This window comes from Lontra canadensis, unplaced genomic scaffold, assembly GCF_010015895.1.
Source record: "Lontra canadensis isolate GAN:19392208 unplaced genomic scaffold, GSC_riverotter_1.0 scaffold79, whole genome shotgun sequence".
NCBI classification, from domain to species: Eukaryota; Metazoa; Chordata; class Mammalia; order Carnivora; family Mustelidae; genus Lontra; species Lontra canadensis.
This window is the reverse complement of record NW_022631073.1, coordinates 5,006,675-5,030,005: the sequence shown is the minus strand read 5'-3', so window position 1 is coordinate 5,030,005 and position 23,331 is coordinate 5,006,675. Positions and strand designations below refer to the sequence as shown.

The 23,331-nt window shown below is 44.0% G+C and overlaps 1 protein-coding gene across 5 annotated transcripts in view; it reads left to right on the top strand.

The window, feature by feature from the left end:
* DOCK1 (dedicator of cytokinesis 1) overlaps positions 1–23,331 on the top strand; it is a 490,685-nt gene that overhangs the window by 286,284 nt on the left and 181,070 nt on the right. For all 5 annotated transcript variants that reach the window (XM_032882088.1, XM_032882091.1, XM_032882090.1 and 2 more), the window contains exon 28: positions 19,413–19,514. In XM_032882088.1, the coding sequence (XP_032737979.1) occupies positions 19,413–19,514 (102 nt within the window). The remainder of the gene's footprint in view (positions 1–19,412; positions 19,515–23,331) is intronic.

Here is a 23,331-nt window from a genome sequence, read left to right as displayed (position 1 = left end):
TGGGCAACACGTTTTGTAAGCAGTGCTCCTAATGCCTGTGCTCTGTATCCTCTGTGTGTCCTGAGCACCTGTCTGACTTGCAGGAAAGGGACACGAAATGGGTGTGAGCTGGCCTCTCAGGTCCTCTGCTGTCTTCATTCTGAGCCACCCGCTAGCAGCCCTTAACCAAAATGTCTGGCTGCAGAGGATGGTCTGAACACTTTGCACAGATTCTGTGCAAAGGACCCTGTTCTTCCTGGACCCGAAATGTTGCCCTGTGTTTGCAAAAAGCTGAGATCATGCTAGTTGTCAGCGGAAGGTAGTGCGGAGAAAGGGCTGAAGCCATAGTCATGTTCCACGCTGCCCCGGGGCCTCTCAGCTCCAGGCGGGAAGGGCCTCGTGGTCACACCAACGCTGGCGGGTCAGAACGAGGCTGCCTTTGACTTGGGCCCCTAATATTGGGGCATGGATGCCGGTTTTCATTGTGGCTCAGACACAGCTCTGTAAGCCACAGCTCAGAGCGACTTTCAGGCTGGTCTGAGAGTGGATTCTCAGCGATCCCACTCGTGGCTATGTGATTAGGGAGGACTTTTTGAGCCTTTCTAAAACCTACCATATTAAATTTTTCTGAGCTCTGGCTGTTTCTTCCCCATTACCTTCATAACACTTAGCTTGAAATTTTACGGCCTGACTCATTACTGATGTTAGTAATCAAGTAGATTGTCCATCTGGCAAAATCACAAAAGTGTTAGCAATATGAAGATAATTTTGATATTTTGAAACAAGCCACATTTGCCCTTGCCTACTTTCCTTATGAAAAGATGATGCTCTCGGGTGGTGGAGTGAGGGGAATTGAGTCATTTGGCTGCACGACCTCACTGTGTCCAGATCAATACAGATGCAGCGTGCCGAGGATACCCTCCAGAAAGTTGTGTCTGGGTCCCGTTCACTCTGTCCGAGTCCTGTGGGGGCCAGGGAAAGACTCCCTTTGTTTCTCATCTGCCGGGCAGCAACCAGCACAGTGCACTGGGCTTGAGGTTCTCTCAAAGGCAAGAGAAGCCCTTAAGCAAAAATGAGGCTTTCTGCTTCCTCACTTTTCCTGGATTACATGGCTGCATTGTGATGGCTGGGTGGGCGCCAGCACCTGCCTTCTGGTCCTAGCCTTTCCCGTGTGTTTTGATGGAGGCTTATCATGATCCGATGTGGCTGAGCCCATAGGGGAAGCTTTGCCTGGGAGAGAAGCCACAGGCTTCACTTGGGTGCTGGAGCAGAACCTCGTTAGTGTCTAGTAAATAGACTCACAGACCATACTTTTGTCTTAGAACAGAGCCTTGTGCTTTTGCTGTACATACAAAATTGCACAAATTCTCCAGCATATCGGATTGTCGTTATTAATGCAATTTCCATTCCGTGAGCAAGCAGTTTTCTTTAAGACTCATCCGGTGATTCCTTTTTCCTGAGCAGGCTTTAATTTGCTTTGAAAATGATAAAATGGCAAGAGTGCACACTTGAGAGGAAGGAGAACATCTGGGAATACCTGTGGCTCGAAGGTAGATTCTAGCATTCAGGTGCCCTCTTGGCAAACCCCAGCTTGGAGATGTGTTGAAAACATGCATTCAGTACAATTCTAGAAGCACCCTTGTCTCAGAATATGCATTTTGAGTTTATTGTAAAAATTGCTTTTGTACATGAATTTCTTTAGGATGGTACCTATTAGCTATCAGTTTAGGAATTTTTTTTTTTTAAGACTTTATTTATTTGACAGAGAGGGAGAGCACAAGCAGGGGGAGCAGAAGGCAGAGGGAGAAGCAGACTCCCCGCTGAGCAGGGAGCCTGACTACATGGGACTCAATCCCAGGACCCTGGGAGCATGACACAAGCCGAAGGCAGACACCTAACCTACTAAGCCACCCAAGCGCCCCAGTTTAGGGATCTTTAAAAGGATTGGAAAACAGTGGGTAACTTAATGAGAAGTCCATTCTTCTATCCACTGCTAGATTCGGTCTCTCCTTATTTTAAGTCATAACTTTTGCCAGACGGTACAATTTTCCCTTCTAGTGTTTGTATTGGGCCTTGTTCTTTTCTCAGACTTTAGACATTATTTTTTAAAAAAATGACAATCGAATGCATACATGGATTCGTTGTTCTTTTCTAGAAACGAGAGAGGTCTATTGGTAGCCAGACAAGGATCCTGTCCTTGCAGAGTTTATGTTCTAAGGAGGAGAGTTGCTAGACAATGATGATAAGCCGGTGCATCTTACAATGTTCCTGAAATAGGCAGGGTATGGCAGTCAGGTGCGATGGTGTGCACAGCTGGGCTAAAGCTTGAAATGGGATGCTGTAGGCTTAGCTCTTAGAAAAGGAGGCCTTGAAGCTGAGCAGGAGGAAGGGGAGGGAGGGAGTCAGGTGGTGAGGGAGTCAGGTGGTCTTCTAGCTAAGGAGCCTTTTTCCAAGGGCAGGGGCCGGCCATGTCTGCAGGGGGAGGGAGCTGGTGAAGGTTCTAGGACCCCAGGGAAGTGTGGCTTGAGTAATGAGGGAGGTTGCTAGTGCTGCCCTATCCAGATACTATCCAGTGAGTGGCCTACCCTACAGAAACTCATTTTCCCACCTTTCTGGAGGAAATCCAGAAATCTTGGATCAAGGCTTTGGGTGGGGGTGCCTCTTTTAAGGACTCCATCCTTGCCTTCTGGCTTCTTTACACATCTCCCCCTCTGCATGGCTTTGCCTGCATCTTCTCTTCTCATAATGACATATTGGATTAGCCGCCCACCTCCATGACCTCATTTAACCTTCATTACCTCTTTTAAGGCCCTCTTTCCAAATAGTCGTGTCCCGAGGGTGGTGAGGATTGGGACTTTGACATATGAATTTGGGGGGCCACAATTCAGCCTGCAACAGAGCTGGAGTTGGGGAGGGTTGGAGCAACTCAGGGATGGACTGGGAGGCCTGAACCTTCATCCGCATTAATAGTGCTGTTTTGCTTTCTAAGTCTGGTAATGGTTTTATCCCAAATAATGGTGATTGCCTTACCAGAATTTGCATGTAGTCCTGCTTGAGGTTTGTGATTCTCTCCAACAAATGCCTCCTGTTGGCTGTGCTTCTTCTTTTTAATTGATCAACCTAGATTCCTGCCTTTTACCTCTTCCTGACACCTCAACAGTTGATTTAAATTCAAAACAAGTGGGCTTCATTATCCTGGATGCTTTTTGTTTAGACAGGAACTAGGAGCATTCCATTTTGCAAACTTTTAACTGTGTAGCCAGATAATTAGCTTGTGAAAAACATACTGAATTTTGCAAACAAGTAATGATTCTGGAAAATAATTAAAATTAGTCACTATAGTACCACTTTGTGGATTTACCTTCCATTACATGCTGTTAAGATCTTGCCTACGCAGGATTAATAAAAAAATAAAGAAATCTTGATGGAGCATCTGTTGGAAAGTGACTTCCAATTTGCATCTTCTCTATGTGACTTGTGATTCAAGTTTTGGGTTCAGGTAATGGGAAACCAATTTGATTTGTGATGGTTTCTTTTTTAATTTTACGTGCTTGGCGAATAACTGTGATGTCCCGTGATTGTCATAAGATAAAACATTAATCTGGGGGCACCTGGGTGGCTCAGTGGGTTAAGCCTCTACCTTGGTCTCAGGTCATGATCTCAGGGTCCTGGGATCCAGCCCTGCATCAGGCTCTCTGCTCAGTGGGGAGCCTTCTTCCCCCTCTCTCTCTGCCTGCCTCTCTGCCTACTTGTGATTTCTCTCTCTCTGTTAAATAAATAAATAAATGAAATCTTAAAAAAAAAAAAAACACATTAATCTTAAAAATATATGAATTTTGTTTAAGGAGATTAATCTCGGTAAACCAATGTTTTGTACTCTCTAATTTAAAATCATGATGGTCACTGTTATGATCAAAGCTAAGTAATTTAGTAATTATAAAATGCAGCTCTAAATTTTAATCAGATTAGTGCAGTGGCTTCTTCTAGTATTCTCATTATGTCTATGTAGAAATAAATAGGAAATATGAAAAACATTTACTTAACTCTGGGTAATTGCTACATATTTTAATTGATATTTCCTTGACTGTTTTCACCGAGCAGACATCCAAGAGGGTTCTTTTTTTTTTTTTTAAAGACTTGTTTTTGTTTTTTGTTGTTCAAAGATTTTATTTATTTAACAGAGAGAGATCACAAGTAGGCAGAGAGGCAGGCAGGGGGCGTGGGGAAGCAGGCTTCCTGGGTAGCAAAGAGCCCGATGCGATGCGGGACTCAGTCCCAGGACCCTGAGATCATGACCTGAGCTGAAGGCAGCGGCTTAACCCACTGAGCCACCGGGCGCCCTCCAAGAGGGTTCTTTTGTTTGTTTTTACAAAATTTGCTATGAAGATGTCTGCAGTGTGTGCTTGTCCAGTGTGTGACATCACCTTACTCCAGGTTCCAGAGGGTCTCCGTTGTTAACATGCTAGTTCACCCCCACGCTGACCAGTGAGGCTGATGTTTCTGTTGCACTGCTGGTAGGCTCCCTGTCAACGGACTGTCCAGCAGAATGTGAGCTTCGGGCGAGCTCCAGAATGTGCTGCACATACAGCAGGTCTCTGGGAGTGCCTGTTAAATGAATGAATTAATAATGTGGCTCCATTCCCCTCCTAGGAAATGAGATTTGTTAAAAGTGTTACTGTTCTAAGTTTTGTTTTATTATAGCTTGTCTTACATATTTATGTTTCCTAGGAAGTCCTATTTTTACCCATTAGTAAGAAGTTACAAGCATACCTATGTGCTTTTTTGGATGCTTAATTTTTTAAAATTGTTTTTATTTATTTTTTTAATTGAAATACAATGAATTAAGCTTTATTGTCTTATTAGTTTCAGAGATAGAAGTCAGTGGTTCATCAGTCTTACGTAACACCCAGTGCTCATTACATCGAGGCCCTCCTTCATGCCCATCACCCGTTCCCCCATCCTCCTACCCCACTCCCGTCCAGCAACCCTCAGTTTGTTTCCTGTGATAAGAATCTGTTATGGTTTGTGTCCCTCTCTTACTCCACTTTATTTTCCCTCCCTTCCCTGTGCTCAGTTTTGTTACTGGTCCATTTGCTCCTCAGTGATAAGCCTCTTGTAGTAATGCCCGTAACCACATTTGTTTAGCCTCATATGTTTTGTTGTAGTGCTCTCTAAGTTAGGAATACTTCCTTAACATGATACACAAGATCTGTCCTCAGCTAATATTCAAGAGATGAGATCTTAAATGTTCCCACCGCATACAAGAAGTGGTGACTTTGTGGCCTGGTAGAGGTGCTCCTCATGGTACAGTCATAATCGTACTGCAAGAGTGTAAAGTGTGTCAGATCAACTCATTGTGCACCTTCAGCTTATACTGTGTGATGGCCTGTGACACCTCCCTCAGTAGAAACATAGAAATAAAAAATCAGACCCTTTCAGCATGCCGGCTAAAATCTCTAAGAAAACAAAGACATCAGGAGTCTTTAGTACAACCTGACGTTGTCTTGGTGGTGATGCACTGCGTCATGAATCTAGAAACAGGAAGAAGAAACAGAAGCGCAGCAGTGACCATAGTACACAATTATTGACAGATTTTATTTCTTTAGAGCCCATTCTTCCCCCAGCCCCCCAATAACCAAAACTATTGGGAGTAATAACTAAATTCTGTTAAGTTCAATCACAAACTACACACGTTAAATTCAGTCATTTGCCAAATATACAAATAAAGATAGAAAATTCAAAAGGTTTTGAAGAAGGCGCCCCTCCCAGTAGGAACAACAGTGACAAGAGCTGTTTACGATCCTTGTGACGAAACTGCAAAATATTCTTGAATGGCCTAAAAATAGACTTGAACACATGGATACGCATTGTATTTGTGGAAATGAGAAGGCTGATATCCTGAGCCTCCTCGATTAATTAAAAAATTCTGTGGAATCTTACGTTAAATCCCACTGGGGTCCAGTCACGTGGCTGTAATGTTCACGGGCAAGAATAAATTGGCTCGGCTGCTCCGGAATAATCGGAAAGATGCGAGTAATGATTGGGCTCGCACCACCGAGTAACAAAGCCATTTGAAAGTGACAATAACTAAAGTGTGGTCCTGCTTTTATTAAAACTAGTCTGTTTCTTTATGTGTAAGAGCAAGAAAGAATCCTTTATAATATCAGGATTACATTTCCTGTACAGGGAAATTTATGACGCTCAAATTTTCTTCTTTACGTGCGTTTTCAGGGCCATACAGTAACATCCCTACTTTTCAGGTCTGCATTTTCACAGTATCTACATTTGGCGTCATCAGGACCAAGTGCACGGGTTGGAGGATTTCCGTTCACTTCCAACAGTCCCCAGTGCCCGTCTGGAGCCCTTCTCCCCCTTCTGTCACTGTCGTGCTCAGCGCTGTTCTATCCTATGTACGTAGCACAATTTGTTCACCCGTCTACTGACAGGGGATGTGTTGGGTGTCTCTCTGAGGGGAGTTAGGAATAGAACTGTCTATAAAATTTGTGTAGAGGTCTTTGTATGGACCTGTATTTTCATTTCTCTCAGGTAAATACCTAGAAGCAGGATGGATTTATCTTCTCATCAAGTAAGTATATGATTAACTGTGTAAGAAACTGCTGCAGCGTTTTCTAGAATAGCTGTATCATTTTGCCTTCAGACCAGCAATTCAGGAGAATTTCACTTGCCCTGCATCTTCCTGCCTTTTGCTTTTTTTCCCCTTAGACTTTAGCCGTTCTAATAGGTTTGTCCTGGCATTTCCTTGTGGTTTTAATTTGCATTACCCTATTGACTAGTGACACTGATTGTGTTTTCTTGTGTGTCTTCGCCATTTGTTTCTCTTTTTTGGTGAAGTATCTGTGTAAACGTTTTCTTTTTTGCCAAGTTTTTGATGGGTTGTTTTTATTATTGAGTTTTCAGAGTTTTTATATACTCTGGGTTCGAGCCTTCTGTCGGATATGCAGTTTGCAACTATCCAATTCTACTGCTTGCCTTTTTACTCTCTTTGCAAAGTCTTTCATAAACCAGTGTTTTTAATTTGAAGAAGTCCAATTTATCCTTTTTTTCCCTTTTGTTTTAAGCTTTTTGCATCCTGAGAAATACTCGCCTATCCCAAGCTCATGAAGGTTTTCTCCTGTGTTTTCCTGTAGAAGTTTTGTTGTTGTAACTTTAGCATTTCAGACTATGATCTATTTTGACTTGATTTTTGTATGTGGTGTAGGGTACGCATCAGCCCTCCTTCCCTCCCTTCCTGTCTCATTGTACCTTTTGGAAGTACCACTTGTTGAAAATGCTCTACTTTCTCATGGAGTTCTTTGGGCACTTGTTTTGCGAATCCGTGAGCCCGGCGCGTGGTCGGTTCATTTTATGGAAGGCCTGTTTCACCAGCGCACCTGCTCCTTTGATGCCGGTAGTTCTATAGTAAATCTTAAAATCTGGGAGTGTCCTACTTGGTTTAGCCTGTCTTTGGCAGTTTCCTGTCCCTGGTTTTTCTGTGTAAAGTTTGGAATTAGATCGTTGATTTCTACGGTAAACACCTGCTGGTGTTTTGTAACAGTAGATCGTCGGTGACATCTCAACTGGGCTGATTCTTCCAGATCACGAATATATCTCTTCCCTTTTTTCTAAGGTCCTCTGGTTCTGTCTTGAATGTGTTGTGAGTTTTCGTATATAAACTAAGTGGCTTTAAAATAATCTTCTGTGTGTGTTTTTGTATTTTATTCTTCGTCATCACTGTCTTGGCCACCGTGAGAGCTGTCACTCGTTACGTAGCCAACGGCTATGCTAATATCCTTACGTATGTGATCAAGTTAAACCTTTCGGGAAGCCTGGATTTTAAAATCATTGTTGCCATTGTGCAGATGAGTAAACTGAGGCTTGGAGACATGAAAAAGTCTGTTCTGCTTTGCATAGTGTTCTTGGTCCCGGTCCGGTGGTGATTCCAAAATGTCTGCCTCTGGAACTTTGACTGCTGAGCTACTCTTCTGTGACGCAGCTGTGTGACTCTTACCATAAAGACGACGAGACGGTGAAACGTCAGAAGGAGTCTGAGTGATACGAAGATCCCTATTTGGTAGGGAAACAGGATGTTTCTGCTCTTCCCTTTGTGCTTCCACTGTAGGCCGCTTTGTGAGGGCGAGAACACATATGTGCAGCTGTCCCGGCATTCGGGGAGAACGCATGTGGTGGCTCTTTCTATGCAAAAGCCGCACACCCCCATTTGGTTATACTTCTGCTCCTCAAACATTTTCCTGAGTGAATATTCCTGAATTTGGGTTGCTTAAAGCTCTTCACTTCTCTGGTCTCCCCTCCCCAAGCGGAAATTAAAATAGCTAAATCATTGCTTGTGTTCCTGTTATTATATTGAGTAATAGTTCCTGGGACTGGAAAAGAAACACTTCCTCCTTAGAATTCCCTTGTCAATCTGTAAAACTCCCTTTTCTCGTATGTGTGACATTGTGTCTTAATTAATTGTTGTCATGTGTGTCTTCTCTACTAGACCGTGGGTAGACTCTGTATTCCCTCAGTTTTTTATTTTGAAATATTTTCTTAGATAAAGAAATTGGGGGGAGAATGATAATAAAAACCAGTAGTTTCATCAACTAGATCCACCCTTTATGGACATTTTGCCCAAATGCATTATCTCTGCCCCTCCTCCTTGGTGGAGTTGTGTATGTGTGTCCTGTAAACTTGTTATTTACTAGACCAAGAGTTCAACACAGATATTATGACTGGTCATCCTTGTTTCATGTATCTCCTAAGAATGATTCTGCTACATAATCTAAGATTATGACATCTATTAAAATTAACCGTGATCCCTTATTAAAATGTAATACATGACCCAAATGAAATTTCCTCATTGATTCTTTTGAAGGCCTAGGTCAGTTGTCTTGCCAGATGTCCCATTTCTGGATCTGTCCTGCATTTCCTCATGAGCAAATGTTTTTGGCACAGAACGCTACCCAGGTGATAATGTGTCCTTCGTGTGCCAACATACTAGGAGACACAGAAGAATCTGTGGGCAGGATACAGTACTTTCAAAGTGAGCAGCTATCTTCCTTTCCAGTGACCTCAACCTGTGGGTTTCAGTACCCAAAGCAGACCCTGGCTGACATCAACCAGTCCTTTTGGGGTTGAAAGTGGCAATCTTCGAATTCTTTTATTCTTCTGTCTGAAATCTTTTATCCATCTGTGTTTTTTCTTCTTCTCTAAGGAAGAGCTTTGCCCCTCCTTCTCATCTTCCACTCCCCTTACTCATTTATCAGTTTATCAGTTTAGATTCATGTTTTCAAAATTTAGTGTTTATAACCCTTCTCTCCTACTCTTCTTTTTGAAACGCGGTATCCCGATTGCCCCACCTGTGGCCAAGGGAGCCTCGTCAATCATCCTTCTGTGTCCTCTTGACTTGGCTCCCCTGGTGTGGAAGAAGGTTTTGTCTCTGGCCCCATGTGTGCTGGTCTGGGCAGGGCTCTTTTTAGTCCCCTCTGACCTCCCCCCCAGGAGCCCCATCTGCCAACATACACTCACGCTTTAACGGTCATTGAGTGTTGCACTTGTTAATACTCTGCTCCATTCTGAATCTTCTCATCATTTTGGCCTTATTCCCTCAGTTTCTTCTGGTGTATTCCAAGTGACCCCATTTCCTGAGAATCTCAGGAAACTTTGATTTCCTCAGGGCTGTGGTGAGGTGGAGATGGGTCAGGATGGAGCTCCAGTGGGATGTGTTTTCCTTTACACACCTGCTAGACAGATACATTGCTCTGCAGAATTCCTCTTGGATACACCTGGCTTGAGTCACACTTCCCCACAGCAGGAGACTTTTAAAATAAGTATAAGGGGCATTTAGCTTCCATATATACCTTTGGGGGCGTAGAGTCATAAGCAGACAAACTATGAGTGCTGTATTGGGATGTGTAGTGTTTGAGCACATATCTGCTCATTATATGTGTGTGTGTGTGTGTGTGTGTGTGTATACACACACACATACATACACATATATGTATGTGTGTGTGTATACACACACACATACATACATATATATGTGTATATATATGTGTGTGTGTGTATATGTGTATATATTATATGTATATATATGTTCATGTGCATTTATGCATAATAGGTATTAGAAATAATGTTATAACTGAGATTTTTCTATTATATAATAATCTCATATTTCAAAATATATTTTATCTCCTTATGATTCATGAACTTAATTTTTGTAACACTTGGTATGGCACATAGTTTCCTCTTACCCACACATCCAACCAATATAAATAACATTGAGGATAATATCCTTTATGATTCATGAAGAGGAATTTCATCCCAGGAAGTTTCAACTGTAATCTGTAAGTAGGATGATGATAGTCTCCTTTATGGACAGAAGTCAATTAAAGGAAATATGTAGGCATATTGATCCTTCCTTCAATGGTAAAATTTTATTATGTCTGAATTATCCTTGTTTCTACTACAGTGTGTTTAAAGATGCTTTATTTCATGGGAGAAGATTTGGAAAATCCTAAGCTCTGTAAGGCTTTAATATTATCTGATTGCCGAGTTTATGAAAATAAATACAAAATTTTCTGCTTTAATCTCTGACTTGTATTAGCAACAAATGGGTTATATTAAGTTGTATACAAAGTATATATTCCTCATTGTATCCTAAAGTATAATTATATATGTAGAATTTTATTGTAATTTATTTTTGTCCTCTGTAACAAATGTGAATATGTGTTTAATTTATTGCATTGAATAAGTAGCAGATAATTGTTATGGGTAACTTAAGATCCAGATAGTTCTTTTCGGAATGTTTGGCCTATAAATGTCTTCCTACAATTACTGCCATTGTAAAATTGAAATTGATTTTGTTTTTAAAATTAGATTTCTTTCCTTACAGTGTCTGTGATAATATGAAATACCAGTACTCTATGAACTCAACCAGGTACTCAATTTAAATTTAAGATACAGGTGTAATTTTGTTACTAGGAGTTGAAGAAAGCTAATGGATGACATTAGTGTAGTCTCTCAACCATTCCATTTTTAATTTTGTGTAGTTTCTTTTTATCAACATTCCTCACTTTATGGTCCTTCATAAAATAAGGAATTGCAATGTTTTGGAAACTAAATTAATAAAAAGATGCCCATACATTGGATAAAGGCTTCGTTGGACTGAATTGCTCTTGAAATGAGAAAAGGAACGTGACACAGTCCTCAGCTTTACCATGGTCTTTCTGGGAAAGTACACTAAATTCAAATGTTGTAAATGAATACTCATTTTTCTGAGGACCTTCATTTTAACAATAGAACCTGATTCAGTTTTTCAATTATATCTTATGTTTCACCAAATATTTAATTAACAATGTATGAAATACCTTTATACAAGTACAGCAATGACTTGTGCCTTCTGATGTATTTTTCATGGCACACTTTTCGTTTCATTTTGCAGCATGTTCCACCTCTGCATTTTCAATGTTAATTTCTTCTCTATAGTTCCCCTCCAGTCCTGAAAGGGTTAAGATGTTTCATATGACATGGAAACACGTAAGTGAGAAAATTTAAAGCAACAGGGAAGAACTGTCATCTGTGTATTTCAAAAAATCTAAGGACAAAGAACAACTTCACAAGGATCATAGAATTGGGAAATACTTTTCCGAGTATTTACTATTATTTTACATCTGAGTAGTACATTTCCTTGGTTGATCAGGGCAACTCTTCCCTTTCCTTTTCTCTTTAATGTTTTAGAATCATTGTTTTATCCCTAGTATTGTGAACTCTCATAATGAAGAGTCTTGGTCATCCTTGATGCTCAGTGTGTGCCATTTGAGAATAATTATCTCATTTAATTATTTTCTATCTTTAAAAGTTTTTGACAGCTTTATTGAGATATAATTCACAAACTCTAAAATTCATCTATTTCAGGTGAACAGTGTAATCACAGAGTTGTTTATTACCATAATCAACTTTAGATTATTGTCATCATCCCCAAAAGAAATAAGAACCCATGAGCAGTCACTTCCCATTTACCCCCAACCTTGAACTGTTGCCCATCACTAATTCCTTTCTGCCTTTATAGTTTTGCCTATTCTGGATCTTTTCTAGCAATGGAATCATGCAGTATGGGGTTATCCGTGACTGGCTGGTCAGTTTCTACAGCACTGCTGGCTGGGATTTGGATAGGGACTGCCCGGAATCTCTATGCTAGTTTGGGGGATGCCGCCATCATAGCAATATTAAGTCTTTCAATCCATGAACATGGGGTATACTTCCATTAAGTATTTTTTTTTTTTGATGTTCTTATAAACAGAGTTATTTTCTGAATTTCACTCTTGGGTTGTTCATTGCTAGTGTATAGAAAGGCAGTTGTTTTTATATTTTGATCCTGTATCCTGCAGTCAGCTGAACTCGTTTATTCAAATAGTTTTTATGCGGATAGCCTATCATTTTATAAAAACAGCTTTTGTCTCTCCATTTTCTGTGTTTTTTCTTTCTGGAATCCTTGTCTATCAGATATCGAGCGTTTGTTGTTGTTTTTAGATGTTATTTATTTGAGAGAAAGAGAAAGAAAGAACGAAAGCGGGGGGAGGAACAGGGAGAGGGACATCAGACTCTGTGTGCTGAGTTCGGAGCCCCAGGTAGGCCTCGACCCCATGACCCCAAGATCACATGAGCAGAGCCCAAATCAAGAGTTGGACACCCAACCAATCAAGCTACCCGTGCGCCGCAGATGCTGAATCTCTTGAACGGATTCTCTGATGTTCTTACTCTGTGTGTGTGTGCGTCGTTTTGTTTCACGCTCCGGAGGATTTTGTTTTACCTCCCCATGTTTGGTTAAAATGTTTATTTCTGCTATTGTAGTTTGAATATTCCAGAATCTGTTCTTGGTCTTTGTTCCTATTTTTTATAGCATTATGTTCTTGTTTTATGGATATAATCTATCTAATCTATTTATAGTAATTAGTATAGATCTTTGAATTCTCTTATATATCCCCAGTTTTTTTTCTTTCCTCTGGGTCTGTTTTTGCTCGTTCATTTTGGTTTCTCTTACTCATGCTTGATTAACTTCACTCATGAGGCCACGTGGTCTCGATCAGACTTTCTGTTTCCCACATGTGCATGGTGGTTGGAGGGGCAATGAGCCTGGGTGGGCTGAACCTCTGTGGGCAGACAGTGCATATGCTCCCTTGGGCTGGCCAGTTTCTCCAAAGAGGATTCTTCTGGTCCCTTGTTCCAGTTTGATGTGGGTCTGAGACCGGTGGAAGGGGTTCTTTTAAATGTCCTTGCTGCTTTGCTGGGAGCTGGGCAGAACAGAGAGTGGGGAACATACAGCGTTTGGTTGCTTATAACTAGATACTTTCAGCCAGGTGGCTCCTGACCCCATTTCTCTCAGGCTTTGTCAGGCACCCCTCCCCTTGCCGGGAATCAACATGTGGTCCCCTGCCTGGGGGTGAGCGGGAGCATCCCCTCAGTGGACGTGCTGGGCGTGGGCACATTGGCACCGTTGATTGCTGCCTCATAATGTAGCCTTCGCTTTCTGAGTCTTCCGAGGGTTCGGTGCCTGGAATCGGCAGTTTCCTGGTAGAGGATCATCCCCTTCCTGCGTCCAGGGTGCTCGATAACCATTCATGCTTCCCTTGTCAGCTTCCAGAATTCTCTTGTCTTTAGCTGTGTCTCTCCTTAGTCTCTTCGTCCTTGTGGGTTTGTGAAGTAAACGGTGTTCTCTGTTGTCTGCTTAATGTGAGGAAACAGAGGTGAGGTGTGTTTGGATTATTTTTAATTCTTCATGCAGAAGCCCTGAGGTATATTTTCACAAACGTCATCTCTACAGAGACTTTGGAGGAATCTTTGGGCCAGGGAACATTTTGAGGTATTCCTCAAAATGTTTTGTGGTTAACATTTTGGACTCCCTATTCTTTTTTAAATTTCCTCATAGCAAATAGAACCCTTACACATTTCCCTTGTGGCTTTCCCTTTCTGAATACAGAAAGCCTTCAGGAGCCCTAGAGCTTTCCCCTTCGCTGTAACAAGAACTCATCCATCCAAGTCTTGCCTGGCTTTGGAATGGCAGACCCTGCTCTCCGTTCCTTCCCTTTCCCTACTTTCTGTGCTCATAATATAGCTTTATAGTATTGGTTCTTTGGCTTGAATGCCCCCCAAAATGAAAATCAGTTTGCCAAGGCTTCCATCTTCACACCTGTACCACGATCCTTGCCTGGTGCCGCTGAGCGCTGTATCCCACCTGTCGAGGGTTCCTTTTTCTTTCGTCTTTAGTGATGATCATGAGGTCTGTTTTCATCACCATACCTGAAACTTCAACATCTAAACGAGAGTTTCTCTTCAGAGTGCTTACCTCAGTGAAAATGTGTTCAAAATCTTTTGACAAGCCATCCCTGGAAGTCAAGAAGCGTAATCCCAGACTTCAGTGGGATTCTGTGGTCCTTCAGACCTGGATTCTGCCCCCCCACCCCCCACACTTGGGGCTGCTGGGTCAGTGTCCCCAGCTCCCTCTGCTGTGTTTTGGAGCTGCCCCCAAATCCCTTGCCATTTGGAGCACTTTGAAGAGAGTTAAAATTTCTGCCTGTACCATGTGTCCAGAGAGAAGAGGCAGGCTGTGTACCATGTATGAGCTCTAGTGTCGTGAGTACCATTTTTGTCTCATTGACGGAACCACCAAGAGCAGTTTCCTACGGCACCTTCACGTCTCGTGGCTACCCTGTGTTTTAGTACAGAGAGGAGGCGTACACTCCCGGGACTGTTCTGGGCTAGGCGTTCGAATCCTTGGGGTTTCTCCTTCCCATTCACCAACTCACCCTTAGCTCTTACACGAAGCAAAGCAGACAAAGATACTGTTTCCAGGGTATGTCTCGTCCTTGATTCCCATTCTCCCAAATGTGTCCTTTTCAAAAATCTTTGCTTCTGTAACCGGCGGTGACGTCATAGATTGATTTGCAAAATGTCCCCTCCTCCAAGGGAAGTGTTTGATTCTGCCTGTTGGTAGTTTTTCCTGTTCCCTCTCCTGCCTGTCTGCCTGCCTGGTGCCCTGGGAGCCCAAGCAGCTTTAACACCGGAGCACCGACACATGGACAAGGTGGCCCGCAGCTGAGACTTTTGAGGCTAGGGGAGCTGGAAACACAGAACTCGGGGACAGGGACAGTTGGTTCCTGCTGCCACATGACATCTTTTTCTCAGGACCATCTTCTAAAATACTAACATACTTCCAGTTTAAAAAAATAATTTAGTTTTGCCCTCCAACCCCTGGTGACTATTTCTTTCCCTTCTTTCTCTTCCTTGTTGTTCCTTTATCTTTTTTCTTTCTTGTGCTATATCCTTTATCCTGCTGAAATATGGCTTATGTAATTATCTCCATGCTTGTTCCTCGAGCATTTTCTCATTTTACTAAAATATTTCAGATTTGCATGTTAACGTTTAATGTTTTCATGGTTGCACCACGTTGCACAATCACGCTGTGGGGGAGGGTTGCCTGATTTAGCAAACACCAATACAGGGGACCCGGTTCATCCAGAGCTTCCGCTGAATGATAAAGGGCTATGTTTGTGTGTGGTGTTCCATGCAATATTTTCCAGCACAGTATTTGGGACATACCTATTTTTCTGTTGTCCACCTGAGATTCCGAATGAACTGGGCACCCTATGGTTTATCCCGCCATACTACAAAACATCGTATTGTTTAACGATGTTTAACGATTGTTTAACGTATTGTTTAAACTATTGTTTAATAGTTGCTTATTTTTCAACACGATGCACATATTTTCAGCAACGCAACGGACATCTTTAGGCATAAAATTTCATATTTTGAATTAACTTCCTTAGGTGGATTGTTAGCAATAGAATTACCAAGGAGATGAGTATTTTTTTCTAAGACTTTTCAAAGCTGTTGCCAAATCGCTTTTTAAAAAGGTTATAGCAATTTATGCTCCCACCAGCAGTGTGTAAGAGTGCTTGTGCCCTGCCGCCTTGCTAACAGGATCCTCACTTAAATACTCCTTTGCTCTTCTGGCAGGCAAATAATGATAAATCGTTTTCATCTGTGATTACTAATGAAGTTCACATTTTTTTTTTTAATTAGGCATTCTGTGTCCTGATTTTTAAGTTTTCTGCAACCGTATCCTGACTTCTCTGCTCCTGCTTTGCATTGCTTTGAACTGTAAGGAATACGTCTGATCCTTATTTATTTCCTTGTGTTTACTCCGCCGCTGGGGCGGGACCCTGGTCCCCATGCTCAGGTTTCAGGACAAGTTCTGCACAGTCCTCACCAGCCTACCAGCCAACCCATCCATTGTTCAAAAGCAAAAGCTTCCTAAGACTTGTAAATGCATTTCAAATAAATCAATTAAAAAGCATAGGAGAGTAATTTTCTTTTGAGCCTGCAGCATGAAAGTTTTTTCATAGTTCTCCTTCATTGCTGCTTCGTGGGTATGGACCAGGTTCAAATACAGCTTCGGTAACTACCTGCTGGGTCCGTCCCCAGAACCAAACCCTCCTGCCCCACCCATGTCTGCTGTACAGAAGAGTTCTGCTAGGTTCATGAGGGCGTAAAGCCTCATGGTTCCCACATCCCTTCCCTCTTGAAATATGGGCACCCCTTGCGTGGGCCTCCATTCCAAAGGCAAGGGGGAGCATTGCTACGGATTTCAACAGGCATGTTACCCCGTTCCTGCTGGGGTCCAAAGCTTCAGCCTAGTACAGAGTACAAAATAGCAAGATTTGCTTCCTCTAAGGGAGAAAGTCTGAATAGTACACATGTTCTGGAATACTTCTGTAGGTGAAGTAAAATAGCACCTTTGTACTCCCTGGCCTTTTGACCTCTAACTCATGGTATTGCCCTGCCTCTGTCTCCCTCCCTAGGCGTCCTCCCGATTAGTCCTCATTGCTATAAAGTAAGAGGCCATTGGCTTGCCTTGAAAGTACTGCGTTCTCCTGACTTACTCATTTTATGCATTGTGCCAGCTAGCCCAGCCTTGGCCTTGCATGAAGTTCGCAGCATTCTGGGGCAATCTGCTCCCTCAATCGAGTATCTCCGTGCCACCTGCTCGAGGACCTGCCCGGGCTCCCGATGCGCTGCTTTTTCTCCTTGGTGCTGCTCCACGCTCCTGCTCTTGGCATTCTCAAACCTGCTCTGGGGCTTCGCTTTTCTTTCTTTCGACTTGATATTGACATTAAGTACTGGGGTATTCTGCATTGAATTACCCAAAGTTGGCTTTGGGATTTTAGTGATTATAACGTGGAAGCCCCCATTTTTCAACTGTTCTGACCTGCAGTGAGATAACTTGAGCCCCTGCCAGGTGCATCTTGACTGGTTCAGTCCCCTTCTTGCTCCAGAAAAGCTCCTGGTCTCCGGAGGAGGAGCCCAGCCACAGAAGGCTGCATCAGGGAGGAAACTGGGGGTGCCCAGTGACGCCCTCTTCTCACCCTCCTACAACTTTCTCTGATGCCTGTAGGAATGTGAATCTCCATCTCACATTGGCCATCAGCAGCGGCCTCAGATTTCTTAGAAAAAGAATTAAAATGTATATCTGGACAAGAGGAAAGACGTTAGCTGTGCTGCTAGGCTCCTACTCTGCCAACGGCAGCATTAGGGCCATGCCCAGCTTTGCCGCTAACTCGTGGTGGTGGGGCGGCACTCAGCCTCAGTCTTACTGCCTGTAAAATGAGTCAAGAAGAGAATCAGTGGTGGGTTTGAACGAGGCCTCAGCACAGCCCTCGACACATGGTGGTTGAGTGACACATAATATCATGAAGACCCTTATCCAAGAGCTAGCTAGCATCTCGTTAAGAGTAGAGAGACAAAGGCAGGGTCTCCTGAGCTCCTGGGAATGCCAAATATTTACATATTTCAAAAGTTCATCTTCAAAGACATTGTGCCATTTTACAAATCATTCCTCCAGCAGAAGAGAAGCATTCTTCATCTTTTGTTGTTGTTGTTGTTTTTGAAGATTTTATTTATTTATTTCACAGACAGAGATCACAAGTAGGCAGAGAGGCAGGCAGAAGGGTGGGGAAGCAGGCTCCCTGCCAAGCAGAGAGCCCTATGCGGGGCTCGATCCCAGGACCCGGGACCATGACCTGAGCTGAAGGCAGAGGCTTTAACCCACTGAGCCACCCAGACGCCCCCATCTCTTCTTTTGAACTCTATCTTGGAATCTGAATCTGGGCAATTCTCATCATTCACAAGTAATTTACATTTCTGTGCAAACAGAATGTCCCGTAGTTCATACTTGTATTTGTTCAGTTTGCGTCATGTACAATTTGGGGACTCATTTGGAAGCATACATGTGTATTAGAGGAATACAGGGGATTGGGGCAAATAGTGGACTGTCCCGTTCACTGTCGAGTGTGTGTTTAGATACATGCAGAGGACATGGGGGTATCGAGTGTGCTGCTTGTAGGAGTGAGGTTCCTAAAGGAATGCGGTCTGGGAACTCATTAAAGAGGGCAAAACTGGAGATAGGCCTGAACATGTGTCTCATCCTACAATTGGACTATACTTGTACTGGTTTAGTGGGAGAAAATATATGTCCCGTGTGTCTTAAATGTCATTAATTTAGGGGAAAATATGGAAGAGCAAGGATGGCTTTTAAGATGTCCTGTGCTGTGACCCCCAAAAGGGGTAGATGGTGGACAGTGGCAACAGGCCCTCCAACTTGGCCCTCCACCCACCCGCAAGCTCAGTCCCCTTCAGTGCACACACATGCACGTTTGCGTACACACACACACACACACCTGCCTGTGTGCACACACCCATGCATACCCATGGTTGCACACATACCGGCTGCCTCTTCATTAACTGCTTTGGTCTTGCTGTTTTCTCGAGGTCTTGATTCTGTTGATTGGTTTCTGTGTTCCCTCTTCTTCTTCCTTTTCTGCTAGGAGAAACCCTTCTCTCGCCCACTTTGCATTCTGATGAGCCTGCCTGCCTCTTCACATTCTTCTTGTGGACGAGAATTGGACCATAACTCATTGTGGAATCGGTGGTGATTGCCTCCAAATTGGCCAAGGGGGACACAGGCAGAGTTTGAGAAATAAAAGTCCTCTCTTTGCCATGGCCCAGGAGGAAGGGCTGCACACGCGGTCTGCCCAGTAACAAGAGCAGCGACTTTCCGTGGAGCACCAAACAGGAGTGGCCGTGCTTTCAATCTTGTCTCTAATTTTTGCATATTTAATGCAAAACATATTTAGAGCTTGTTTTTCCAGCCTCAGGAAGCATTTAATGCAGTTTGAGAGAAGGAGGTGTAGCAAAGACCAAGATGGTGAGGTCGGAGGGCCCGGTCCTCGTAATGCCAGCCATCCAGCCAGGGGGCTGGAGCTCGGGGACCCCCTGCCCACGCCCCTGACCGTTTCCACGACAGAATCTTAGTTGATACCGACATTTCCTAGGAGTGGTGTTCTCTCCCCGTCTAACTGATTCTTCTCATTCCTTTACAGGGAAACTTCGTGGCTTGTATGACAGCGATTTTACGACAAATGGAAGATTATCATTATGCCCATTTGATCAAGACTTTTGGAAAAATGAGGACCGACGTTGTGGTGAGTGTGACTTTGGCCCTTTTCATAGGAGTATGTTTGGGGGACAGTGTTATAGGCAAGACACTGTTGTCGGTGTTTCCATTTTAAGTATGATTTTGCGTATGGGGACTGATTTAAGTATGAATTTGCGTGGGGACTTGGCTCCAGTTTGTTTGAGAAGCCACATGGCAAAAAAGAAGCTGTGTTTCTAAGAAAACGAGGGTCCCAACACACAGACTTATTCCTAACACTGAATTTGGGAGGGACTCAGCATGTCAGCCCCGAAAGGGCTTCCTTATGCTCTGGGGTCCCTGGAGATGTGGAGACCCTACCCATGGAGAGTGTTCTAGTAACTCCTATTCATGTATGGATTGGTTTCTCAATAGCAGAAGGCAGAGTCTTTTCAGCTGTAAATCATACTCTTGTATTAATTAGCTCTAATCATGGGAGCTCATCAGCATTTCTCCAAATAATTCTTCAGTCTTCCTCAATGCAACTATGATACGGCTTAATTAGGACAAGCATAATAGAGGGGAAGTTCTTGCTTCAGAAGCACCTCCCTAACGACCTGAAATCCCATGGCCGGATGGTAGATGTCTTCCGTGAAGCTGCCACCACACTCGTTGGCAGAGTTCTCGGCTAGATGGTGACCTAAACTCTGAGGTCTAGTAACACAGATATTAATTCTGAGACCCCTAGATTCCTAGTGGATCTAGCAAATGCTACTAGTGTTTCTAGAACAAGGTTGGTGACACTTTACATCATTGTATCTACTTTACTAAGGGAGGAGAAGAAGAATGCATGTGATGGTTATTTTCCAAAAGATTATTTCTAATAAAAAACAGCCTTATTAATTGTTGCCACTCTGATTGTGTGTGCATGCATGTATTTAAATTTCTAAGGAGACAAAAATGGGTCTGTACCTTAAAATCATAGCAGTTTTCCTTAAATGAAAGTGAAGGAGCAGGAATATACATTGTTTGTGTCTCTTGGTGTTTAGTTCTTTAGCTTAAAGGACGGGTTGCTCAGGTATGTGATCTGTATTACCTTTGGTCCTGTCACTCCTCGGCTGTCATGGCCTAGTGAAATCATGTGATACGGGGACGTTCTGTGCCATCACTGAATCTGAACGGTATCCTTCATCCCTGTTTGGGTCCGTGGAAGGGAGTTGCAGCCGAACCTACATGAACAGTTTCCTAGATGGCATTCTGGGCTGAATAATACAGTTTTCAGAATGAGAAGCATTACCCGTCCTGGGTACTTAGGGCTGCGATTAATCATGTGTCCTTTATCAGAACAGTCCTAATGATCCAAATCCACACATGCAAACTGTAAAAAATATTTCATCTGAACCATTAAGAGGTTTCGTTGGTAGGGAAGCTCTAGTGCCTCGAGAAACGTGATTCTACAGAGCGGTTTTTAAAAATGACTATAATTTGCTGAATTCCAAGGGGTGCCCTCTCTCTTTGCTCAGAGAAGACGACCAGATACTTACTACATGTTGTGGTCCTGATTTCCCGAGGGATTTTTTTTTTTTCCTTTAGACACAGCAGTTCAGAAAATCAATTATTTGCAGACAATTTGATTTCCGCTATAAAATGGCATTTGTGGTTTGAATATCATGAATTCCTATTGCAAGGACTGTAGACCTTTTTATTGTTGTTAATCTGTCAGAGCCTTTGTGAAGTGTGTTCCTATCTGTTAACCGTACATAGAAAGTATTCTTTTTTCTACTCCGACAACTGCCCACAAAAATGAGAGATCATTTTGTGTTCAGTAACTGAAAGTTAGTTAGTACTGAGATCTGAAAACAGCGTAGACCATTTTCTTGGGACCATGTCCTTGTAACAGGTGCGGCTTCAGGTTTTCACATTGAGCCCTTGTTTGGTTGGATGAGTGATTCCTGTACAAAACTGCAGTTACCGTCAATGCCAAAGTCATGGGGTCAGCGCTGTTACTTTTACGGTCTCTCAAATGGCCCTGGGACCCCAGGCCAGGGAGCGGAGGGAGCACGGTGTGAGGCAGAATGATCCAGAAAAGAGAAACAGTGGACACGTATGGTTCCAGATCCTTGGGAAGGAGTGATTTCCAGTGCGGTGCGCCTCGCGGGGCTGTTCTGCTCTTGTGCGGTGGAGATGCTGAGCGGCAGGGCGGGCGGCGGGCTCTTACCTGTCCGGTTGCACCATCAGGAACACAAGTAGGGAACTTGCTCTGTGTCCGTTGTAAGATCGGAGGTGATGAGGAGCACCCTGGACCTTCCAGGGAAGACGGCTGTCTGGCCACATGTCCCAAATTCCCACTGGGTGGCCCTTCAGAAATGTCTGTTGAGTGAGCGAATGAACCGTGCCCTAACCGAGGACAGTGCAGGTGGAAGTAACGCTTGCTGGTTAAATGTCAAGTGAAGGGGCGCCTGGGTGGCTCAGTCGTTAAGCATCTGCCTTCAGCTCAGGTGATGAGCCCTGGGTCCTAGAATTGAGCCCTGCGTCGGGCTCCCTGCTCAGTGGGAAGTCTGCTTCTCCCTCTCCCACTCCCCCTGCTTATGCTCCCTCTCTCACTGTCTCTCTCTCTCTCTCTCTGTCAAATAAATAAATAAATAAAATAAAAAATAAAAATAAAAAAATAAATATTGAGTGAATGCAAAACTCGAGGGCCGTGGCCTTCTGGCTTCCGCCGTGGACTCACAGGGACTGTGTGTCTCCAAGCAGCCCCACCTGCCCCGTGGCCTCTCCACTTCTGGGTTCTTACCTAGGGAAGCCCAGGGAGTAGGCCTGTGAGCCAGCAGGTTTCTGTCTCTGGAATGCCCTGTGCCTTCATGGAATGCCCTGTGCCCTGTGCCATGACCTGACAGCTGTTCCTGTCTCGCCAGGCGGACACACGCCCTTTGCTCATGGTCCCTTACCCTGTGTGTCCCACTCGGCCATCAGCCTGTCCTGAGGTGGTCCTGACATCTCCCACCTGGGCCGCGGTGAGTGAGGATGCTCGTGGGGCTTAGGAAAGCAAGGATGTTGGCAGGCGGCTGTCCGTGTGTCTGCGAAACCCTCCGCTCATGGCTGAGCCTTGAGCTCCACATGGAGGGCAGCCACACGGCGACCTGAGCATCCTCAGTGGCCGGGGAGCCTCGTGAGGAATGTTTATTTCTTGGGACCCTTTTCTTGTAAAATGAAGCTATAGCGGAAGAACTCTTCACTAGATGGTGAGTCTGGGGAGCGCAGAAGCCTTTCTCAGTGAATTCCCCCAGTGACTTGTTGAGCATCAACCTGATGGTCGCACAGTGGAGGAAGTAGCGGGCAAAGCAGACAGGCCTGCTCTCGGGGCCCTGTAGGCTGGCGGAGAACATCCCCTCTAATCGGGGCGTCCTCCCACCCAACCCCCGCTGTCCATGCTGCAGCACAATGTCCTCCTGAAGTAGCCGGACTGGACGGAGTCCGCCGGGCAGGAAGCCTTTGCAAAGGAGAATCGTGGAACACTGAGGAGGAGACGGCCGAGCCCTGCAGGTCGGGGGAGTGGGAGGGGAGCTGTCATGCTCAGGAGGCTGTGTGGGGGTGGGCCATGGGGGTGGGGAGAAGGGGCAGTGAGAGGACCAGGGGTGAGGTGAGCCTCGACAGGGCCGTCCGACCACACCGGGACCCTGTACACCATGCTCAGAAACGCTGTGTTCTTTGCTTGTTTTCAACTTCCTACACCATTTATTTGTTCCTCTTTGTTTTAAAATTATTTTTCCAGGCCTTTGTTTTTTTTTTGAGTAAACTTTTTGAGATAATTGTGGCATCGCATGTGGCTGTACAAAGTAATATTCTACCTGCTTTCCCCAGTGCTAACGTCTTACAGATCTATAGCC